Genomic DNA, 24,534 nt, shown 5'->3' with positions numbered 1-24,534 from the left:
TCCCACCACATGTGGCATAAGCTGTCCAGGGGCTTGACGAGTCTCTGAGAAGAAAACAATGTCCCTCTCTGAAGTTGTCCTCAAAGGCACCAACGTCCAACCTCATAGATCCATTACAAATTCCAAGTAGCCATCTTCAGTGTGGTCCCATAGGTCTCACACCGTCATGTAGAGTGCCGCTCTACAATCACCACGCGACCATCTCTGTAAAAGGCCGTTTTTCCCTTCTCCCTTTCCACCGTAATCTTTGGCATTACCTCTCTCATATGTGCAAGGTGTGAGAGAGTGAGATCATCATCGAGGAAAATACCTATCTTCTTATTTCTTCTTCTCTGCCAAAGTTTGAGAGCTCTCTCTTTTGAAGATTCTCCCTGGCCACCACTCTTCTTGCCCACTCTCCATGCCTTTGTGTGTGAAGGCTTGTCCACCCCCATCATGGATGTGAGGATTGTGACCTCTTTTTCCACATTCTTATGTCCTTGAGGCCGGTTACCCTCACATGTAGAGCCCGCATCCTCCTCCTTTGTTCCTCTTCGAGGGTCATGTTAATAAGAGTGGGTGTACAAGGAGCTTCCTTACCTTTCCCTTTCTTGGTGACCTCAATCCATTTTTCGGCCTCTGCTACTTTCTTTTGTGTTGCGGAGATGACCGCGGCCCATGACTTCTTCTCCTCATCTTCATTGATAATCCGTATTTCTTCTCTCATGGTATTCAATTCTTCCATCATGGATGGCTGAATTTTGCCTTCTTCGAGCCACCCACTTTTTGCTGCAAGAAGTTCACCTTGGAGAGTTCGGATTGTGGCTTCTTGTGAAGCCGCTTGCTCTTCGACACGAGAAATTCTTTCGCATGGGTTCTTCTCCTCCTCTTTCCATTCCTCCATCTTTTGAAGAAAGGTTGCCTCCATCTCTTTTTTCCACTCCTTCACTTCAACTTGAAGTGTTGATATCCGCTTGTTGGTAATCGAGAACTTAGCCACTGGAGAGGCCATGTGAAAGGGGGTCAATGGGTAGCCCAATGGAGGGAGACCATCAGAGATAGAGAAAGACTAAAACAACCAAAAAATGCAAGAAACTCTAAAAAATAGCAAGAAACGCTTGTGAAACCCTTAAAAACAGAGAAAATCAGCTTCAAAACTTTAAAAAACAGCAAAACATATATTTGAAACCCTAAAAAACAGCAAAAAACAGTGGCAAAACCCTAAAAAACGGCACAAAACAGTCTCGAAACCCTAAAGAACAGCAAGAAACAGTGACGAAACTTAAAAAAATAGCTTAAAACAGTGGCGAAACACAAAAAAAAAGCAAAAAAGCTATGACGAAACCCTTAAAATAGCAAAAAAAGAGGTGACGAAACCCTAAAAAGAGAGAGAGAGAGAGAGAGAGAGAGAGAGAGAGAGAGAGAGAGTTATTTGTGTGCCATTGCTACAAAATTCCTTTGTGGTGGCAAGATAGCGTGTTTTTATGTGTTTTGTTTTGATGAGAGATAGAGAGATACTTCACTTACGTGTTGTACTCAAGTTTTTCGATTTTTCACTGTTTCAGGCGCGCGAGTTCCTTCATAAGTATCTAGACAAGACCTATTATATAACACCAGCAAAAGATACATGTGCTAGTGCCTTGGACACGAATGAGAATTCTGGATTTCACCTGTTCAAAAATGCTCCAAGTGGTCTCTCCGAGAAAGGACAATGCCAAGGTCAGTCTTTATACACTCGCCTGCTATAGAACTTGTTTCCTATTGCTTTAAGGCCTAATTTTGCAGAAAGTCTCTGATGAGGTATTCAATACGGTAACACTTCAATGTTTAAAACTACTCCACTCATGTCCCCATGCATAGTATTGTGTACACACACACACAAACATGTGATAAACCCTTACGTATATTCTAGATGCGTTCTCACATTGCCACATCGATTGAGATATGGATGGAGCTACTGCACACTTTGAGCAATCAACGGGATACAACACCTGGCTCTTCTAGGGTAGTGGAAGAGTGTTGCAGATTCTTTCTCAGGCAGCGGGCTCGTTCTTCAGACTGGATCAAGGGAATATTACATGGCACTGTGCACCTTCTTGGTGGTTCATATTACATTCTTCATACATGCCACCATGATGTACAGATAGTTTGTGCACATTGGCTTGTTCCATAACTTTATATTTTGTCATGAAGTGATGTACTTGACCTGACCAGAAGAGAGGGGCAGAAAGCGGAGTCGGAGCTGGCTTTGAATGGAGGACCTCAAGCCAATGGAGGACCTTACTCTGAGCCCAATGAAACGTGGCGAGATTTGCGGGTTGCTGAAGTGGTGCCCGAAGGACGGGTGAGGTGGCAGTTGGTGGCTGGTTGCTTTTCAGTTTAGTTATTGAAAAGCGTTGACTTTCGAAGGCTTTTGGCACCAGCTTTTGATAGCAGTTGCTTTTGGGACCTAAGATGTGGAACCAAGGTGGATCAAACTTTCATCATAATCACCATCTTGTCAGATCTGAGAGAGAGAGAGAGAGAGAGAGAGAGAGAGAGAGAGAGAGAGAGAGAGAGAGAGAGAGAGAGAGAGAGAGAGAGAGAGAGAGAGAGAGAGAGAGAGAGAGAGAGAGAGAGAGAGAGATTGATTTTATTTACGTCTTCAAAAGGCCAAAGAAAACTGGCCTATGAGACAAATCCATGTACAAAAAATGTGAATATCCTCTGGATATCTGGTATGTGCAGAATGACCGGGTAATAATGGCATCCGGTGTACAAAGTGTAGTGTGGTAAGTGATCGGGTAATAACAAAGCATCCGGTGTGCAGATGTGGGGGTGATCGGGTAATAACAAAACATCCGGTGTACATAAAGAGGCATGTATGTGTGTAGTGAGAGTGAGGGGAGGAGGGAGGGGGGTGGTGTGGTACGTCAGCTCCATCCAGTAGTGATGGCAGGGTGTAGTATCTGGTACATCCGTGAGCCTGATGTGAGGACTCTGGCTATGCCCGCCATGTCTAGTGTCTGCCCTGCCCTGCCCTCTGAATATATGCTGTATGTCAATCCTTGATGGCCTGGACCTCTCGTCTGTGTCTCTGAGAGGCCCTGGAGCGATATCCTGGTAGTTGTGGTCTCCGCCTAGATCTGGCCTCCTCAGCTCGTATCAAAGTCATCCCCTGATGTGTGGATGGCTGTGGTTGCATGGGAAGTAGTCTGTAAAGCGCGTCTGCCTATCCGATCCTCCACCTTCCCCCGTCTGGAGGGCTCTCTCTCTATGCTGGTGCATCTCCACCAAGAGTCTCCCAAGTAGTCTCTGATCTAATGATGTCATCACTATCTGTAATGAGACCTCTGGCCTGTCAAATAGAGTGGGGTACCGTGATCTAATCTCCGCATAGTGAGGGCATCTGCATAAGAAGTGGCTCTCACACTCTACCTCCTGCCTGCATAATCTGCATATCCTGGCCTTGCGTGGGACCCATGCTGCTCTGCTGCTCTCAATCTCAAGCTGGTAGGATGATACTTTGAGCTGTCCGATGGCTACCCTCATGCCATGTGGTAGATATATATCCATGTAGTGGGGCCTCTGTATGAACCTGTCCTCTGTGAGCATTAGGAAATGATCTCTGTAATATGCCATCTTCGTGGCCAATGGCTGCGAAGGTGTGAGCCAAGTCTGCTCTACATGCCTCTGTATGAGCTCATATCTGACAACTGTGTTCCTCTCAGTGTGTGAGAGGGCCTGACGTGGTGCATCCGGATCATACTGAGGGAGGCAATCTGTCCATAGAGTAGCCGTATGTCTGAAGCCATCTAGTCACACTCGCGTACCATGATCTCTCATCCCCAGAGTCTGCTAGCCCTCGGGAGGCCTCAAGAGCAAGGCGAGGTAGTCTATTTGCCCTCATGTCTCGCAGCCTGTGGAGGTATCCCACTGTCTGAAATAGCGCCTCCACTACCATGGGTGGGGCACCGAACTCTGCTCTCATAATATCATGTGGGACTGATGCATTGCTCCGGATCATCCGAGCAAGCACCAATATCTGTGGCCTCTCGAGTCTGCTCCAAGCCTGCTCTGATAATCCTGGGGTCCACATTGGGGCAGCGTATAGAAGAGCTGGTGTCACCAAAGTGTCAAATAGCCAGCTCTTCGTGCGGGGCTCCTGGAAATGTGTCTGATGGCATCCCCTCTCAAGCATGGCTAGAGCTGCATACGCTCGTGTGGTGCGATCTCGGGCTGCCTGTGCCATAGAGAAGCGGCCAGTCCTGGTTGTATAGGTGATGCCCAAGTATACATATGACTCTACTACCTCAATTTGGCTGCCCTCAAAAGGAAAAACTGATCTCCTACGAACAATGCCTGATGTGTGGAATATCAAAACCTTGGTCTTGCCAAGGTTCACTGTCACTCCTCTCTGTGTACAAAATAAGTCTAGAGCCTGTATGTGGAGCTGGAGATCCTCCTGTGACTCTGCAAGTAAAATAATGTCATCAGCATATAGCATAATATGTAATTTCAAGTTCTACTCTCTCTTAAAAAAAATAAAATAAAAAAAATGTCATCAGCATATAGCATAATATGTACCTGAGTGCTTGATAGGTCAGCGCCTGCTCCTCCTCTCTGTCGGATGTAGGGTCTCCATCTCATCTATGTACATACCAAATAGAGTAGGGGAGAGTGGACACCCCTGTGTCACCCCGATGGTGCTAGTGATGCTATCTGATAGTCCTCCTGGGCATCTGACCCTGCCTGACACTCTCTCATACAAAGCATATATGGCCCATATCATGTCCGGGGGTATCCCAAGAGATATGAGTCGCTGTAGTAGTCTCTCTCTGGGGACTGTGTCAAAGGCTTTGCGGAAGTCCACAAAGCAACAGTAGAGGCGTCTCCCTCGGCTCCGTCACTGCTCTATCAGGCATCTGAGAGTGAAGATGTGGTCCACAGTAGAGAATGTGCGTCTGAAGCTTGCCTGTCCGGAGGCGCGTAGCCCCTCGGTCTTTGCATATCTGCTCAATTCTGACTCTAAAATTGCTCCATAAATCTTGGCCATCATATGACCAATCATGATAGTCCTGTGGTTGGCTGGAGCCATGCGGTCTCCAGCCTTATGTAAAGGCACAATAGTATGCATAGTCCAGCTCTCTGGAAATCCCTCTACCAATGCCCTGTTGAACAAGTGTGCAATCAATGGAGCCGAAGTGTGTGTAGCGTATATAAAATGCTCACCCTGAAGCTCGGTGTGGTCCGCGGCTCGGTGGTGCTGTAGACTCTGAATGCCTCGTCTCACCATATCTATGGTAAAGAGAGTGGGAGCTGTAGGTCGGAGAGCCACGAGGTGTGGAAGGGGGGGCTGAGCCGGCACCTGATAGAGTGTCTCTGCATATGCATGCCATACCCCGCTGGGTCCTCTATAGATGTGGGTGGGGTCCGCTGTCTCATCTCTCTCCAAGAGATCGCTGCCTCTCGACTCTGAAGTGTATGGTACACATCCCACCACCGTGTCTCCTCAAAGGCTCCCCTCGTACGTCTAGTAAGAGTACCCATCTGTCGGTGCATTTGTCTCTCAGATATCTGCCCAGTAATATGATGTGCCCTAAGCCTCTGATATAGCTGTCTGCACTCATCATCATACCATCTATTCTGGGGCATCGTCCCAGATCGTGATGTGTCGCTGGAGTGCATGGTCGAGGGAAAGCTCTCGAGCGCTGCTGAGTGTAGTATGGAGGTGAGCTCAGTGGTGAGTCTGGAGAGTGGGGCGTCAGGGTCTAGCTGGCTGATCCCTGCGTACACATGGTATTTGTAAATCTCAGAAAGCTCCTCACTGAAGTGTATAGTGGTATGCTGCGTGGGGGACTGGGGAGGTGGTGTCGGTAAACTGGTACTGAGAGAGAGGCTGAGATATGTATGATCTGCGCCGATGGGCCGTGGTGGTATGGTAAAGGAGCGTACAATATCCATGGCCCCTGTGGAGCCTAAGATGTAGTCCACTGTGCTCTGGCCTTTCTTGCCTCCCTGTCTTGTCTTGCCTCCCTTCTGGAAGCAAGTGTATCCACCTGACATCGGCCAACGGGACATCCCGTTGTAGATCAGGAGGTGGTGCGCTGATCCTAGTGCCAGTAAGTGTGATCCGTATCTGGTAGGGTCACTCCCTCTATCCTCTGATGTCCTCCCTAGTCCCACATCCTCCGCCGCTATGGTATGGAGTAGGGTGGAATCATCAAAGTCATACATCTCGCACTGTCGGCTCTGTGTGCGGGCATTGAAATCACCTACAAGTAGGATCTCTCCCAATGCCACGTAGTGTAGGAGGTCCTCCGAAAGAACCGAAAAGGGTTACTGTGACTGTGGTCCCTCCTCCTCCTCCTCTACCATACTCTCATCGGCATCCTCCGCTGGTGGCTCCTCCTCTGTTGTAGATGCTCGTCGTATCTCTGTATGGTCTGCAAAATGTGACCCGCGTGGGGGGAAGTAACACAGTGCAACATGTATGGCTCTGTCTGGGGCTAGCTGTATCCTCACCCACATGAAGCGGGCCTCTACATCTCTGCTCACTACCGTGACCCTATCCTGTAGCTCTCTCCTCACTAAAAGAGCAATCCCCCCTGATCCTCGTGATGTCCCCTGCCTCCCTGTGGATCGCCTGTATGTGGACTCCCAGTGGTAGCCCCGGACATGTGGTAGACCTCTCTCCTGGCTCTCATGTGTCTCTGTTAGCATCACAAATGTCTCTCCCCTCCATCACCTCCTGGAGTCTGCCTGGCTGAGTCCAGAGGCATCTGTCACAATTCCATACTCCGAGTGTGATCTCATGTCGTGTCGCCTCCGTAGTCTCATAGGCCGCGAATCCCTATGCGATGGGTTTTCCATCTATGAAGATTCGCCCATCTCTATAGAAAGCCTTCTTGCCCTCTTTCCTTGCTTGCATGATTTTGGGCATACAAAGCTTTCGATGCTCCACTTGTGTCTTGGTGAGATCCTCATCAATGTAAATGGGGGCTCCTCCTAATCCTCTCAATGCAATCCTTCTTCAGGAAGGTGATTTTGTACATGAGGTCTTTGAATTGTAGCATGAGCACCGTCTTTTGAGGGTCTTTCCCTACCCTCCATGCTTTGATGAAAGGGGTGTTGGTGTATCCAAGTTTGGCACACAATGTTCTCTTGTCACTTTCTAGTGATGATCCATGCTCCTCTTTGATACCACTTACCCTTACATTGAGCATACGGGCTTCTCTCATCTTCTTCTCCTCGAGGGTGGCATGCATCCATAGTGTCTCTTCATGCCGCTTCTCTTCCTTTACTTCCTTTGTGATTTTTTTACGTACGACATCCACCCATCCTTCCTTGGTGGCCTGCATCTTGACCTCTATGGCTTTGGTGAGCTCCTTGGTGATTTCCTCCTTGATGGCTTCCTTATCGGCCTCATGTATCTCCCCTTCTTCCTTGAGGTCTTTTGATGCCGCCACTTCTCCCTTCAAGACGTTGACCTCCTCTTTGAGTCCCGTGATTTGCTTCTCTAGTTGCTTCCGCTCTTCCTCCATTTGCTTTATCTTCTCCACCATCTTGCGTACCTCGGCATTCAATGCCTTGTCGGCCTCCTCCTTGGCTTGTGTGACCGCCCTTGCAATCATCTCCTCCACTTCTCTTTTATCGAGAGGCGCCATGTCCGGTTTTTCCGTGTTGGCTTCCGGCAATTGTGTCCCGGTTGTCCCAAAGTCCTGCGTGCTGCCCTGTTGCAAATTTCCGTGCAAGGCTGCAGCTGGGTGTGTTGTTGCTGCGGGTAGGCACGTCGGTCGCTGCAGGTGCTGGAGGTGCCGATGAAAACTCCTTAGCCCTGGTGGCGGCGCAACTTGGTGGAGGCAGTTGATTCCCTTTTTGCTTTTACATCTTGCGATGAACAGGGTTATTGTATACCTGCATTAATGACGACTGCGAGCAGCAAGAAGAGTTGAACCTAGGAGAGATATTTGCACTCGAGAGCTTAAGAGTATGCTGGAAACACTCTTCATCAACTGACAACATACGCAGGCTGTGGAAATTTCAATTCTGATGCAGTTGTTCCAGAACGTCTTGACAGAAGAGGTCGACACTTTGGTTAAGTACAGCAGGCCCTAGATTAGGGTTCGTGCAGGTACAACAGGCCCGAAATTAGGGTTCGCGCAGGTACAGCAGGCCCAGTGAGTTTGAAAAGGTACATCAGACCAAGAGGTAGGGTTCGCACAGGTACAGCAGGCCCTAGATTAGGGTTCGCGCAGGTAAAACAGAGAGAGAGAGAGAGAGAGAGAGAGAGAGAGAGAGAGAGAGAGAGAGAGAGAGAGAGAGAGAGAGAGAGAGAGAGAGAGAGAGACCCCACACAAAGTCAGCAGCAACAGAGTGCTCAACATCAGCATAGTGTTGAGCAGACATGGAGTCAGAGACAGAGACGGGCACTTGCACGACCTATCCTTGTTTAAAGAGAGTAATGGGACAGAGGTTGGCAGAGGCAGAGTAGCCCCTAAACAGAACTCTGGAGGAGGTTTGTCTGGGGTAGTGAGATAGAGGTCGGTAGAGGTAGAGCAGCCCCCAGACAGACCTCCGGAGGAGAGGTTAACGGACCTGGATTGAGAGGAGGTTCAAGGGAAGTTGGACAAAGGGATATAGGAGGACCAACAGTCGATGGTAGTTCAGGAGCAGCCTGAGTTGCCCCAGGATAGGCTAGTCGAATAGATTCTGGATCCCTTGGAGATTCAGTCACATGTGCCTCTTACAGTAAGCACTGTTTAGGGGAGGCTGGAGAGTGAGTCTTCGCAGGTTGTGGAAGATTTTGACTATCGAGCAGGCTTGGCATGTCCAACAAATGTCCCGCTTTTTGAGATCTTGCCAGCTCAGTTCTTTGTGGTCGGTCCATGGCGATACCATTCACAAGCCAAAAAAATGTGTCAGCAAACAGAATATACATGGTTTCCGTCGGGCATCCCTATTTGCAGAAACTGCTCATGGGATTCATGCAAGAAATAGCATGCAAAACTAACAAACACAAGCACATAAACATGATATGCAACGCAAATTGATATGGACAATCCCTACCCATGAGCCTATGATTAAAGGATGCTCTCGTGCAAGTACACAATGATACTACACCCTGCAGAAAGCTAGCCCACATGGCATTTTTGGGCATGTCGTGAGCGGAAAGCCTAGTCCATTGTTCCTCTTTGAGTGGTCTAAAGAGTGACGAGTGCTGAAAATAAACCTGCTATAAAATAAGAGACATCGGGGTGTGTGTATGGCATATGTGTGTATGAGGGGGATGATAGTGGAATTTGGAACTACAGACACATAGGAGTATATCCATGATATGCACAGGACTAGCTAGCTCCATCCGGGAGGGGGTGTAGTATGGCATGTATGGGTATCAACGGAGTGAAGTCCCCGTTGCTATGAAAGCCCACTCTACCTTCCTTGCCTGGCCTGCTCATATTGGAGTTGAATCTCTTGGATGGCCCAATGACGTACTCTCTGGGCTTGGTATTGTGGCGCTTTGGGGCATCTATACACCCAAACAATTTTTACCTGCTGCAGTGTGACTCCTCTTTGATTGCCAGTGGGTGAATTGGCTCACATAGTAAGCAAAAATGCGGGTTCTGACTGGTTGAAACAGAACGTGGTTCTTGACCTTTTGGGAACCGTTTTTTATCTAAGGCTAAAAATCATCTGCCCCTGGTTTAATATGAAAATGCATTTCATTTTATTAGGCGTGCATTAAATTTTGAATCTGTGTTTCCATGTTTGTGCTTTGTGTGCCTAGACTCTTGAGTCTCTCTGATTAAGATTCACAACATGCACCTGCAATGTTTTGCATTAGATTCTTGTGGCTTCCGAAGGCATTTGTGTCGCTTTTAGGCAATTTGAGTTGCTCTATGTGTGCATCATGTGGTGATCATGGGGTTAAATTGTTTGTATGTTTTATCTTTCAATTTAAAAAAACACCGTGTCTTGGCCGTCACGGTCTTGGGAACAGTGTTTTTTTTGTTTTCATCGTTCCTGTTTTGGCCCTCGGGTGGTGACTATGGAACTTGGGCAGCTCTCTGAAAGCAGTCTGTGAGCTGTGACTATCTCCCTCCAATGGGTTGTGTGGATGACTAGAGGAGAGCCTCTCTGTCTTGGAATCTCTAGTAGAAAGGGACTTAGCTGGTTGTAGTTTCTCGACCCCAATAGCATGGGCTGTCTTGTGAAAAGGGCTGTATATCGGCCCTGTATGTGCTCATATGCTGGGCATTAGCATACATAGTGCTCCTCGTTCTCTACCCCACGTCCACAGGCTCTACATGTCCTCTAGTCTCTGTCAATCTGTGCTGCCTGCCCAACCTCATTCGAGCAGAGCTAGCTGCCCCTCCTATGGAGATTGAGGCGCTTACCAGATCATTCTCCTTTGTGCACAGCTTGTGGGATACTACTAGAGACAGATATGCTAGATTGGCCTTGAGTCTTCCAGACAGTTAACTCTTCAAGGGGACACTTCATGCTTGTATGCACAATTGACATCATGGTTTCAGATGCATGGCTTCACCATGGACAGGCTGCCCCCTTTCCAGTACTCTCTTCAGACACCCTCGATGTCTCTTACACAGGTGGAGATTACTAGACTCATTCGTCAGGACCTGATCCAGCTGGATACTAGGACATGGATAGAGCCACCATAGGAGTTGGGCACGAAGATGGCTTTCTATAAAGAGCATCTTCTCCACCTCACAGGAGATGGGTTTGTGATTCGACCCAGCTACATGGATACACATATGTCTCATGGTTTGCGGTGTGCCATTGGTCAAATACGCACATCCTCACATCAGCTGGAGATTGAGACTGGTAGATTCAAAGGGATACCAGGATATGCCGCTTATGCCAGCTAGAGCCAGAGACAGAGCTACATTACATATGTCATTGCACAGTGTACTATGAGATTCGGGGCCGTTTCCACTGCTTATTTAGAGAGGGTTTCGGTCCTTTCTCTAGGGTCATGAGTTATGAGGATCTGAGATATCTTGGGCTATATCTACTTGAGTTACACAGATATAGAGACACTTTACTTGGGAGAGGTAGAGAGAGAGAGAGTCCCAGAGACAGATTACAGATTTCTTTTCACTAGATATGGGATAGCCAGAGGAGCAGCCATCACTGCAGAGCTCAACCCACACTCATTCTACCACTACCAGCACTCTCATCGACCGAGCACTAGAGCTACAGAGATCCAGACGGCCACGATTGAGGAGAGGGGCTACACAGCATCGACAGAGACTACAACAGAGGATTCGAGCCATACTCTCTCGACGTCTAGAGTGCAGATGAGAATGAATTCTAGTAGTAGTAGTATTTTGTTCTAGTCTTTTTGTACCCAGACATGGTATCAGATTCACAATTTTGTAGTAGTTTGGTCTCATAGGTCATTTTGGCCTTTTGAAGACGTTAATATAACATTTCATTTCATTTCTAGCTCGTGACATGAGACCTTGAGCTGTCAATCGCCACTCTAGCACCATGTGGCATATATGTGTCCATATATCTTGGTGCTAGATAAAGCCATCCTCTAGAATAGCTATGAAGGGCTCTTTGTAATACAGCATCTTGGATGGAAGAGGCTGTGTGTTTAATCTATGTTCTCGGCTATGTAACTGCCAGAGATCCTGCGGATCCTGTTCCTTTGACTATGGGAGTGCACCACGGCTGCAAAATACATTTTGCAGTGGGAAGATAGCCTGCTTGCATGTGTTGTGTCTTGTTGAGGCCCACAATGATACAATTATTCTTGTTATTATGTAAAGTTTTGTCAATGGCATGTAACTTCGTAAGTATATGTGGTAGTGCCTTTGGACATTCTCAAAACTTGTGGTTACCTTGCTCAAATATGCTGCGAGTGGTCTTTCTGAGCAAAGGCCACTGCCAAGTACAGGCTTGCCTGCTTTTTTACTGCTTTAAGGCCTGATTTTGCAAAATTTCTCTTGTTTGCAGAGGCAGCTGCAAGGAGGAAGAGGAGGTTTTTAAACAGTTGTGTTGATGAAGCTTCTGAGCAGGTAACACACTTCGATATTTAACTGTGCGCGCGCACACACGCACACACACGCGCGCGCGCGCACACACACACACACACACACACACACACACACACACACACACACGTTTTCATTACCTAACCAGTAGCTGGCTACTTACAAGGTCACAAATCTTATGAAGCCTAATGTGTCACTCATGTGACAGTTTCAATCTCATTTGTTGGCCGCTGCAATTGATGGAGCAGCTGTTAAACTGTATGCTGAAAGAGAGAAAGCAAAGGCTCTTGCTTTGTGGATTTTACGACAGGCAGATGAGAATGCAGCGAAGCAAAATGAGGAGGAGCGCATCAGCTTGTTGAAACGGCAACGGGGAGAGCTCTGGCTTCCTTCTGTTGCAAGAGACATGCAGGAGTGTGACGTTTCAGATGGCAAGCCAGCGACCAATTTAACAAGCGAGTATTCACAGAATCGGGCCAAGGCTAAACATACTTCCCAACCTGACTGATTTTTATAGAATTAGCAGACTTTCATTAGAATTTGACAAAATAGAAATGACTTTTGTTAAAACGGGAGATTAAAGATCTTTGCAATTACTCAGACTCTTTGAATTCATACTCTTGGCTATGACTCAAGACGGTTTTGAAGTATGACAACATGCAATTTTTTGATGCGTAAAACAAGTTGTCAATCTTTTTCCTAAAAACAATACATGCATGGATTCTCATTGAGGAGAGCCATGGAAAGCTTGGGCGGGAGGTTGGTAGCAGAAGGGCACAAAAGAAGGGGCATCTGTGTGGCTTTTCCCTCCTTCCATCTCCTGATTTAGCCTCATTGTACATATGCTGTTTTTTCATTGGGAGAGTCTCCCCTTATGATTGTTGTAGCCCTCTGTAGTAGAGGTGGTTTGTAGCCCTATGGGCAACTTCACTAACTTATAGAAGGATCTCTCGGAAAAAAAAGGGGCATTGGAGTGAAAAAGATGTTTGAATTTCTTTGGGAGTCAATGTGGGAGGGAGAAAGTGACATCTTGAAATATTTGAATTTTTCAAAATTCTATGGTTTTTTTTGGTACTCGATAGTTTTGGGGAGTGGGGCATGATCCCTTTATTTAAAGTGTCCCTTCTCCTATGTAGGGACAAAAACATCATGAGGGGGTCAGAGTAGGTTCCCCCTAACCCTTCTTAGTAGGTACCGCCACCTTCTTCCTAGTTGTCCGTTCTTAACAATGCACTTTAGGTTTTCAAAAATTCTAACAATGCAAGTTGTTACAAGTGTATTGGGTAATGCTTGGAAGCCAAATGTGAGTGTTATCCTTACTTTTGCACTCCATGGATTCTAATTGACTAAACAAAGTTTTAATGCTCCAAATGATGTGCAAGGAATGCATTTTTGTGAAGCTGCTTACTAGTACCTACGACTGCTCCCCAATGCTCACTTGATGTCAAAATTTTGACCAATTAGTGAACAATTTTGTCTAATGCCAGTGATTTAACTCTTAGATGACTTTGATAATGGAAACGGCATTTACATATATAAATAAGAATGCTAGCAACTAATGACCGATGTAAGATCCTTGATTTTTGAGTCTCTTTGAAAAGTAAATAAATGGTTATCTAAGTCCACATAATTTTAATTATGTCGTTTGTGACATGAAATATTTGATGACAATCTTGTAGTGTCTTAAAGTGGAAAGTGATGCTATTTCCAATCTCTTTTGGGCTTGATGGCCTCATGGTTCAATTTTGGGCAAAAAAATCCTCCTTTTGGGGCTTTTTGGTGCTTTAAAGCAAAAAGCAAGGTCGAAATGTATTACTGCTAGATCTTGTGCAAGCATGGTTCAATTTTGAAAAAGTTTGATTTTTTTGCTTTTCGTGCTTTTAAAAACCTTACTTATCTAATCATGTTTAACATGTCAATGTATGCTTATGGCATGTATGTGATTACATAAACACGCAAGAAAGACTGCTCTTCTTTTATGTAATGTATACGCATAGACATTGTTTTGATTATCTCCCAAAACATTAAGAACTAAATTGAACCATTCAAAACCAGTATTATCCACATCGTTTAGAGCACTTTTATAACATGATTTGTGTTCGAATTCTACTTGTGTGAAGAGTTATGATCAATATATAGCTTGTTGTTTTCTTGCACTTGGTCACTATTTTGGAACTTACTCCTAAGAGGGCTCCCATATGGACTCGCCTGATGGAGGAGTCCATTTAGCCAACGATCCATAACCTTGATTAAAAATAAAAAAATATAAATCTAGTCTATTGTTATTAAGTCTTGATTGTGAGCCTACACCAAGTCATAAAGTCAATTTTGCATAAAACAGATTGCTTTTGGCATCATAGAAGTTGATATGAGCTCTGTGTGAGTGAAGTGATGCGACAGGGGGATATTCCATAGTATAATACTAAGCTTGATGCATTGCTAAGAAGTCATATACTCTCCCTTCTATGTTATGCATACATAGAGAAAAAGTGCTTTGCGCATAGGAATGAAATTATGACATATATTACCCAAAGTGATGGAAATATTTTGTACCATGGTTATAGTAATTTGGAGATGATATGTTATGCTTGGAAACTCCGAGAACATATGTGGACGTCTCATGTGCATGCATGCACTATTTTTCTCTTTTTAGGTAAATACTTATCCTACATGAAAGGAGGATAAGGTATGGTTATGTATATGATTCCTATGTGGTAAAGGACACTTAAATTAGTATTTCAAGGTGTTTATCCGCTATTCAAAATCTTTTTTATGCACAAAGTCTATGCCTCAGGAGGCATTGGTGTGCCATGAATCTGCTAAAAGAGGGGATATAGATAAACTCCAAGTATGTCATTTCTCAAGGAAGACTTAATTGATGGTTAAGGAATGAAATCTCACTTATGGTCATAGTTCTGGTTGTGATAGCCACATGCAACTCTTGAATTACTTTTTTAGATATGTTCACGCTTCCAAATTTTTACAGCCATATATTGTACTAAACTATATTCTATGGATGGTTGTGAATCACCCAAAGAGGGGTGGGATGCTCACCTATGTGATGTGCTTGATGGATTTATGGTTCTTGGATTGGATTATGCTTGATGGTTTTGTGTGTTGTGGAAAAAATATGTTGATGGTCTAGAAAATTCTTTAAAATCCTTAGTATGGGATTGACCTAGAGTTTTGTTTGTTTTCAATGAAATATATCAATAGACTAAATTTGGAAGCCGACCATGACCAAATAGTGGGGAATTTTGAAGGCTACTTATTTTTACCATTAGGAGTGGTCTTTTAGCTCTTCAAGATTAAGTTGCAATTCCCCCAAAAAAATCACATCCTAGGAGTATTTGAGTTTTTTCCAAAACCTTGAAAGGACACTTTTATGTCTCGTTACGTTACCAAACTAGTGCTAAGGATACTGAATGTTGACTGTTGTACATAGACTCTAATTATGTCTTTTTATGTACACCGTATTCACATTTTGAGTAGTGAAGAAGAAGAAGTAGGATTCAACCTCCTTCTCTATTGTTGCCCTCTTGGTTGTGTATGTGTGTGTTTTTTTGCAGGAGCTTGCAAGAGCTCTAGCTTTTTCCTTCTGTGTGCCTTTACATGCCAATCACATGCTATGATGGATGGATGAGCACGATACCTTTCAACGATATAAAGCTTTTGGCAACATGAGTGTAGCTCTTCGCTGGTGAGGTAGATGTGTAGAAATGTTGGGCAGCTAGTCACACTGACAACTTTGAAGTGCTATTTCATTATCTTCAAGATGGATTTTCTCTCCTCTGTCTCTAAAGACACAATTGTGTGCAAAACATTTGGAGGAAATGCAAAGCCATGCATGAACTCGTTTTAACACTCAGAAAACAAGCATTAACAAACCAATCCAATAATCAAAAGATACATAAATTAGAAATGGTTAAGATGCAAATGAACAGACACACACATAAGGCTAGACAAGTATTTGGAACAAAAAGTTTGGGATGCCTTATGCACTTGCTCTTAGTGTTGGTCTTTTTTGTAATTGGACACAAGTGTCTTGAGACACTAAAGTGTCTCGTTTTTCTAGCAACTTGTCATATTTTTTTTGTTGAAGCTAAAAAAAATACTTATAGGTCATGTTCATATCTTAGGTTAAGTATGAGGTGAAGAACATAGCCAAAATTTTAATTGCGCCAATAACATAGATCATGGTGATATGTTTTAAGATGAGAGATCATAAAAATTTACTGCATAGGGAAAAACTTATTATATAACAAGAAATTTAGCTTCATAACTTAGTTCTTAAAAAGATAATCTTTGATAAATAAAAAATAAGAATTTCAACATGCACAATTTTTGGGATATGACATAAATCACCAAATATGGCTTGCATAACCATTAACTCGTATCCTCTTAAGGAACTGAGTGGTAGATTTAATATAAATGCTGCATCAGACAATGCAAATTTTGATGAACTAGAATGTTCTATGAGGTCGTTAACTAAATTCACAAATGTTGCAAATTTGACCCACACAATTTTCTATATTTAATTCTACTCACAAAGAATTTTTTTTCACATGAGAGTTGCAAAAACGTCAAGCAGATATATATGTAGTTACCATGGATTACTGCATGCATCTTGTTGATTTTTTTCTCAGGCTAAGGTATGAGGTTTAGTGAAACATCAACTACTATTTTGTATAGGTGCTTTTCATGAGTATAGTGATTTGAGGTTGTGTACAAAAGTAGGGGATTATGATTTCTATGAGTACTTTGGCTAACATTTTATAAGTTTGCAAAAGCATTTCTTGAGACCTTTTCTAGATTTCATGCACTACTTTATTCAAATTCATGAAAAAAGGACACGCGTGTCTTTTTGGTACCAAACTAGAGCTAAACCTGCATACTTGCAAGGCCCACTCTAGCCAATTAGCCTAGTCTGTGATATCACAATGCAATATAAGGTGGATCAAGCACAATACAAACCATGGATATGTTATAAGAATAGAATTACCACAAACTTAACACTAAAAACGCTTATTTTCTTGAAAAATGACTTTTCTTACGTCAATTTTGGAGCCTCTTCTTTGTACTAGGTGTACTCACATTACTTTGCATGTGGGACAATTGCTCTTTGCTCTACACATCACTGTATTTTTTTAACACTTATCTCATGGTTTATTGGCTAATCATTCAATAAAAGAGAAGGTTCACAAAAAAAGGTTACTATTACACGCTAAAGCCCATTCTTAAACGGGTCACATGCTAGGTGTTTTCCACAAAGAAATACATGGGATTTTGTAGGGATAGAGGCAGAATCATTCGGAAGGCTACTCTTTTGGGAACTAATTTATCATCGTAGTAAAGATAGCCTACAATCAAGGTGAACGTAATACATTGTTATACATGGTCCATGTGATTCTCGTTGTAAACTCGTTGATTCTTCTCTACCTGTGGTTTTTTTATAGGTGAACTGCTCTAAATGCTTGGTGCCTTGCTGCATAGCTACTTCAAATTAGCTCAAAGAGGATCATGAATCATGTCACAATTCTTCTCATTGCATCTGGCTTGGAGTGCACCTGTTGTTTGGCTATAGTGCATCCTATTGATCTAGAAAATAATATGAATTTATTGACTGAATGATAATGTCAAAACTTCTTTATAAATTATAAACAAACTCTATGTGTGTGTGTGTGTGTGTGTGTTTCTTTTTGTCTTGAATCAACTACCTACTTGCATTTGCAATAGAGAAGTCAAGCTTCTCTCTCATGATTGAGCCAAAATGCATCCAATGGAAAATTCACTTGTGTCAATGTGCACATGGATGGCGTTGTCCAAATCTAGAGCTTTGAAAATATGTGCACGTCAACATCTTGCATAAAACCACATGCCTTCAAACAAGAAAAGAACATAGGTGATTATCATTGGAGAGATACCTTTTGGCTTGTATTTGTTAACAAAAATCAAAGCTTCTTGGTTCTCTCTAGATCATATAAAAAAAGTTCACCCTATGTTGAAAAGGTAGGCATCTTTAACCCTACTTGCATGCTAGAGATTTTTTGATGCATGTGTCTCCTAGTTGTTTTATTCAGGTGCATTCAAGTTGTTAAAATGCAATCCAAGAAGAGAATACATGCTAAGGAAAAATATTTCTCCTTATTCACTAAAAACGACCCACAACTTTCTACCTTGACCATATTTTACATTGATTCATTCCACGAGAATGCATTTGTACATACATGTTCATCAAAGCATTGCCAAGAATCATCTCTTTACAATGTGCTTTTGTATGGATGCAAGTAATGTCTGGATCCTTCTCCTCATAGGATTAGTGGAGGTTTTTGTCTAGGGACTAGATATATTCACAATGGATTACATCATTAGCAATACCTGGAGAAAGGAGATTCTACATCGAACATTTTTTTGTTTGTTAGTATTTCAAGATAATGTAAACTATTAAAATAAGAAATTGACATGGTGTTATATACATGTAAGTTATTCTTCTACATAATATCATCGTCCTTGTCCATATGTCAAGTCTCGTATACTCCATTGTATGGTTCAATAGTTTTTATAATCAAACTATTGTTAGGTTTCTCATTCCAAACACACATGGAAATGTGGTGCTACAATGTTAACAAATGATCATCGAGATAAGAGATGCTAGTGAAGTGTTCGTTGTTCCTGATCTAGAGAGATGGTGGTGGTGATGTGAATTTTTTTGAGCCTCTGTGTTCTACAAAGTCCCAAGTCTTGTGCTTGTTATATTTGTAGCCAAGAGTAATAGGCACAAGAGCCACCGCATGGACATTTTTTGATTGTACCTATTATGATCCTCCAAGAGAGAGAGCAAGAGTTTGAGTATACTTTGCTAAGAAAGTAATGATGAAAATATTGTTAAGAGATAGAGCAGGAGAAAGATTGGGCTCTTGCAAGCGTGTGTGCACACACACATGGAGGCAAAACCCTTGTTCTAAGTTCTTGTTCACTAACTCAAGATATGAAGTGTACAATGCATAAAAGGGAAAGAGACAACATAAAAAGAAACTAGCACACACTAGTGAGTAAGATGGGTGTATAAGTGTGCCATCACTACGGTAGGTAGACCAAGTTGATGTAGTTCACATGTAGTATCATTTGCAAAGATATGCATATCCACCAAGGCACATCATTGATGATGACTTTCCTGGGGTGATAGGAGTAGTACATGTTGAGCTTGACATCTCAACACTCCCCCTCAAGCTCAACGCCATCTCCTTGTATGCCAACCATTACTCAAAACCATCGCAATGTTGTGAAGATATTTTTAACTTGCTCATTTGTCACCAAGTACTCAAGGTTGATGCCGCCTACCAAGACCCTCTCTCTGCAAATCAATGTGATTTTTCCTTGTATGAAATACTCAGTTTCAAGCCAACTGATGCTGCTAAGGTTGTCACAATAATAGATGGCAACTAGCCTCTATACTTGTACTCCAAAGTCGTAAAGACGTAATTCCAACCATGCTACCTTACATGTGGCCATTACAACACCCTTGTACTCTAATTTTGTACTCAGTAGAGAAACCATAGATTGATTCTTGATACATGTGATAGTAGCACTCTCAGCCAAATCCATGAATCTACTGGTAGACACGTGATCATATGCACAATCTACCGATCTACATTTGTGTAACCATAGAGATGCAATGCAACATCAGCCCTATAAAAGAGTTCATGATCCAAAGTAGCACTCACATAATGCAATGTGTGGCTCAATGCATTCAACTATGGTTTCTTGGGAGACTACATAAACTGGCTCACCAATCCAACTTTGTAGCTCAAGTCTGGACGAGAGTAAAGTAGATCAAGCTACCAATCATCATCCTTCACAAGGTAGAATTCTCAAGCACTTGATTTGCATCATTCTCCAACTTTAAATTCCAATCTAAGGGCATCACAATCGGCTTAGAATCAACCATACCATACCCAAAGAATATTATCTTTGTGACAACCTACACACCCTGTTTTGTGCGAGTGATTTCACTGCCCAAGAAATAACGCAAGTCTCCCAAGTCTTTCATCTCAAACTCCTGCATAGGTAGAGCCTATACATCCTCTACTTTAGCCACATTATGACCGTTAACATTTGAGTTATTTACATAGATGCATATCACCAAAATTTGTGCTTCATTGTCTATAAATGATCTGCATCAAAAATCTTATAACCCAAAGAGATGAGGAAGGCCACAATCATCTCATACCAAGCTTTAGGTTCCTCCTTTAACCCATACAATGATTTCTTAAACCTGCATACAAGATCACGTAGTATCATATCCACATAACCTGTGGTTGCTCCATAAAGATTATCTCATCCAAATCTCCATTCAAGAAAGCATTCTTTACATCCATTTGTTTCGACACCAATCCTAAAGCTCTAGCCACAATAATAAACACACAAATGGTAGCCATCTTAGATTTAGGCCCGAGCATCTCCTCATAATCAATCCCACATGTTTGTGCATAACCCTTGGCCACAAGCCTTGGTTTGTACCTATTGAGTACACTGCCATTATAATTATGCTTTATCTTCTTAACTGACTTACATCCAATTTCCTTCTTTCCCTTTGGTAATGGCACTAACTCTCCATGTTAAAATTGCATCAAGGTCAACTATTTCTTCATCCATAGCCTTGCTTCCATTTTGCATCTTTAGTTACATCCTCAGAACAAATGGGTTCTACCTCCTCTGTAATCTTTGCCCTCTATGCATAATGTCAAGCCACATAACTGTCAGAAATCTCTACATAAAAGTTATTACTCTATTAGATTTGCGTGGTTCAAGATCACTTCCAAGTGCCATACTCTTCTTACAGTCAATGCTGTCACCTCGAAGGGTCACTACAATAACAAAGACCTATCATGTGAGTTCAATTATAAGAATATTTTTATTCTATATTTTCTCACATTTCCACATATAGAAGGGTGTTGGAAAAATAGATTTGAAATAAAAATTGCAAATTGATTACAAAAAGAGTCCCTTTTATTGATGAAAAATTCACAGCTAAACGGTTTTATAGATAGTCCATCAACGCATGCGATATAAAGGTTTTACATATAGTGACCCCCTGAGGCTATCATGACTTGAACTCAAATTTGGCAGCTTAGGGAATTATCAACTTTTTCTTTTCATTTTTTGATAAATTTGAAGAGTTAGTAGGACTCACTCATTAATGCAACTTGCCATTCCATGGCTTCTCACCATGACGTACACTAGGGAGCACTTGGGGCCCACTCAAAACCTATGACTATGCACCTGAGTTTTTTGTAGCCACATTCTCTCTTACATCAGCCCCTAAATCATCCTTCACATGAGTATATCTGCTTGTCATTTCATAGAAAAAAACATCTTTGCTGACCATAACTTTCCCCGTGATAGGATTGTAATACTTATACCCTTTTTGCTCAAGAGAACACCCAATGAAAATACACATTTTTTGACTTTCAGTTCAAGATTACTTCTTAACTCATCTGACACATGCACATAAGCAATACATCCAAATAATTCAAAATTTGGTATATCCAATTTCCACGACAAAACTTCTCTTTTGGTGCCATATCATGCACTACAACAGTAGGGGTCCTACTCATAATGAAAACACTTATAGCAAGAGCGTTAGTCCAATAACCATGAGACATGTTTTTGTCATTCATCAATACTATAGCAAATTTTTCTATGTGCCTGTTCTTTTGCTAAAAAGAAATGTGCTGATGTGAAGTATACCTGTATGAAAATTGCCTCTAAATTCCATGCTTTTTCATAAAACTAATGAACTCATTGGAAAGATATTCTCCCCCTTCACACCATCATGCTTGTAATGAAAATCTATCTGCATAGATGCGGTCCACCAAGGACTACACACAAACCTGAGACACACAATTTCAGAAAAGAATCACCTTAATTAGAGATCGTTTGACAATGGCTCTAAACAATCCCAAAACTTCTTTTGCTACTGCAGACACAACCAGACTTTGATACCATGTTAAGAGATAAAGAAGGAGAGATCTTGAGATCTTGCAAGTATGTACGCACACAAAAAGATAAAGGAAAACCCCATTGTTCTTCTTCTTCTTTACTAACTCAAGATAAGAAGTTTACAATGCATAGAAGGGAAAGATACAACATAAAGAGAAACTAATGTGACAGTTTTATGTGAACCACTAGTGAGTGAATTGGATGGAAAAATTGCCACCACTCTGGTAGGTAGAACAAATCGGTGTAGTCCAGCTATAATGTCATTGGAGAAAATATGCATATCCACCAAAGCACATTAGTGATGATGACAATCAATGATACTCATCTAAGAGTAGTACATGTTTGAGCTTGACATCTCAACAACTTCATGAAAAACTACTTTGTAGTGTGAGTTAGGTTAGATTAGGGGAGGTTAAGGGATAGATATCCCACACTTGAAACCCACTTAATAAAGAAAAATATGCATGCGAGGTTTGAAGAAAAGATTGTATGATATGAGGTTGATCAAATGGGGCTTACTAGAAATCCCTCAAATGTCAAGATCTCCTTGGACACATCCACGTAGCTTGATGGTCGAGGACATTCGACCACATTGGCAAGAGTGGTAGTTTGATAAACGTGTCTTCTAGTGGACATTGTAAGAGAATGTAATGGATTCATGAATAAAATGTCAGGTTCAAGTGCCCTCTTATTAAAAAAAAAAAGATGACAATAGAAGAATTCACATACCGTTTGAAGTATCCATCACTAAAATTGGGGGGCCCAACATTGGAGGGTAGCTCATACATCTCTCCATTAGCGCAGAGAAGTCCAACTCAAAGTTGTTATGAGAAATATTTTTTTGTCAATCGCCCTTTTCCTTGGTGTCATTTACAAAACAATGCTCTGTAATGTGAGCACTACAAAGAATATTCATTAAAAAATCATGTTAAAAATTTGTACTATTCTTAGTCCTTCATCATTGGGATTCCAAAAGTGCAAATACTTCAAGAAGAGAGAACATAAGTTGTTGTAGAAAATAGCAACTTAAGAACCAACTACATATTTATGGTAGGATAGGTGCATTCTCTAGTGAGTGCATTGAAGACTTGTACCTCACCAATAATTGGTTAGTAGATAAACATATTCTTGTTTTGGCTTAAGTCTAAAAAATACAAGAATATAAAGTAAATGTTTTTACATACAAGATACGGTTGCTTGCATGCAAGACGATCTTGAACAACCGGGCATATACAAGTTGGATCTTTGCAAATTTGAACGTTAAACATATTCACATGATGATTTTCTTCTCCATGTGTTTCCACCTTGAAAAGTTCATTTACTCCTTTGAACCAACAAATCTCATGTATCACTCTTTTCTTCAAAGCTAGAGCTAAAGAAATTTTGCAAGGTGTCTCTACTCAAATTGTTGGGCGATACTTTGTTCGTAGCGTATCTTGAGTGTTGGAAAAATCGCTCTGCATTAGACCATGTGATGACCCTATCACATTCTCATTGGTAGATGGAGTCACCAAAATATGTGGATCCATATCCCCTACAACTTGTTCCACTTGATACCCTCATTCATATAATTTTTGCACTTCCTTCAAAGAAAGGTTTATGCCAATTTGCACTGGTCAATACCATTCCAGGGTGTGCTTAAATATTTCTATCCAAAATATGGCAATGTAAAACATGCTCAAGACAAAACCAAAACCATTGGTAGACCATTCTCCTGGGATGTTTGCAATATCCTTCAAAAGAGGGAGCTAGAACTCCCACACTGGAGCCTACAATGAACACACCATATCTTTGTCTCTCGTTAGGCGTTCCACTATAAGTCACTTTGTTGCCTATGCGGGTGCACCAAATAGCCCATATTGTTTTGTTGATCTTGCTCTCCTTTAGTATAGGACCTTCCCCTTCATTCCTCTTAACATGCATGTTTGAATACCCTTCACCTATAAAATTTAATTTCCTTGGCCGTCCACCTGGTTGTTGATTCTTTGTGACTGAATTGTACTCTGATCAATGAGTTAACTCATCTTCAACATTATTCACCTCTATTCACAACCTCTTTTTTTGAGAATTTTCCTTGTTGCCCGTTAGAGTTGAAGGTGTTTTGTAGCATGGTGTTCCCTTGGTAGCTTCATCAATGATTCATGTGACATGAGATGATTGGATTACTCAGCCACTCAACAAGCCTCTACAAGGATGGTCCCTTCCCTAAATGTTTTCCCTACAAGTAAAAAATAGCCTTCATGTTTGTAAAAGTATATTTGTGGTACATGCATCATCTAGTGATATCCTTGTCTTGAATCCCTCTCCTTCCAACTAGCTTTAATTTTTTCTTTTGGCAAGATTTGTACGCAGGGTGTTGGGACATCTATGTTATTTTCAACGGAGGTTATGATGCTACCCCAATGGGCAATGTAGACCTCCCACTAGCTTAGCCATGAATCCATGTAGGCAAGGTATTTGTCTATGTAATTACCTAGTCACCAGTGACCACCATTGTTGTATCAACCAGGCTTCAATTGTAGAAGATGCCTCTTGGATGGTGCTTGTCTCC

The 24,534-nt window shown here is 42.3% G+C and overlaps 1 protein-coding gene across 3 annotated transcripts in view; it reads left to right on the top strand.

The window, feature by feature from the left end:
- LOC147455013 (uncharacterized) overlaps window positions 1–12,581 on the top strand; it is a 66,812-nt gene extending 54,231 nt beyond the window's left edge. For all 3 annotated transcript variants that reach the window (XM_086516863.1, XM_086516864.1, XM_086516865.1), the window contains exons 2-4: window positions 1,545–1,698; window positions 11,944–12,005; window positions 12,190–12,581. In XM_086516863.1, the coding sequence (XP_086372989.1) occupies window positions 1,545–1,698; window positions 11,944–12,005; window positions 12,190–12,489 (516 nt within the window). In that variant the 3' untranslated portion in view covers window positions 12,490–12,581. The remainder of the gene's footprint in view (window positions 1–1,544; window positions 1,699–11,943; window positions 12,006–12,189) is intronic.
- The last annotated feature ends 11,953 nt before the right edge of the window (window positions 12,582–24,534 follow it).

The sequence above is a fragment of the Adiantum capillus-veneris genome, chromosome 7, assembly GCF_014529385.1.
Source record: "Adiantum capillus-veneris isolate H3 chromosome 7, ASM1452938v2, whole genome shotgun sequence".
In the NCBI taxonomy this organism is placed as follows: domain Eukaryota; kingdom Viridiplantae; phylum Streptophyta; class Polypodiopsida; order Polypodiales; family Pteridaceae; genus Adiantum; species Adiantum capillus-veneris.
Note: the sequence above shows the minus strand (reverse complement) of the source record. Positions and strands in the feature narration are given on the sequence as shown.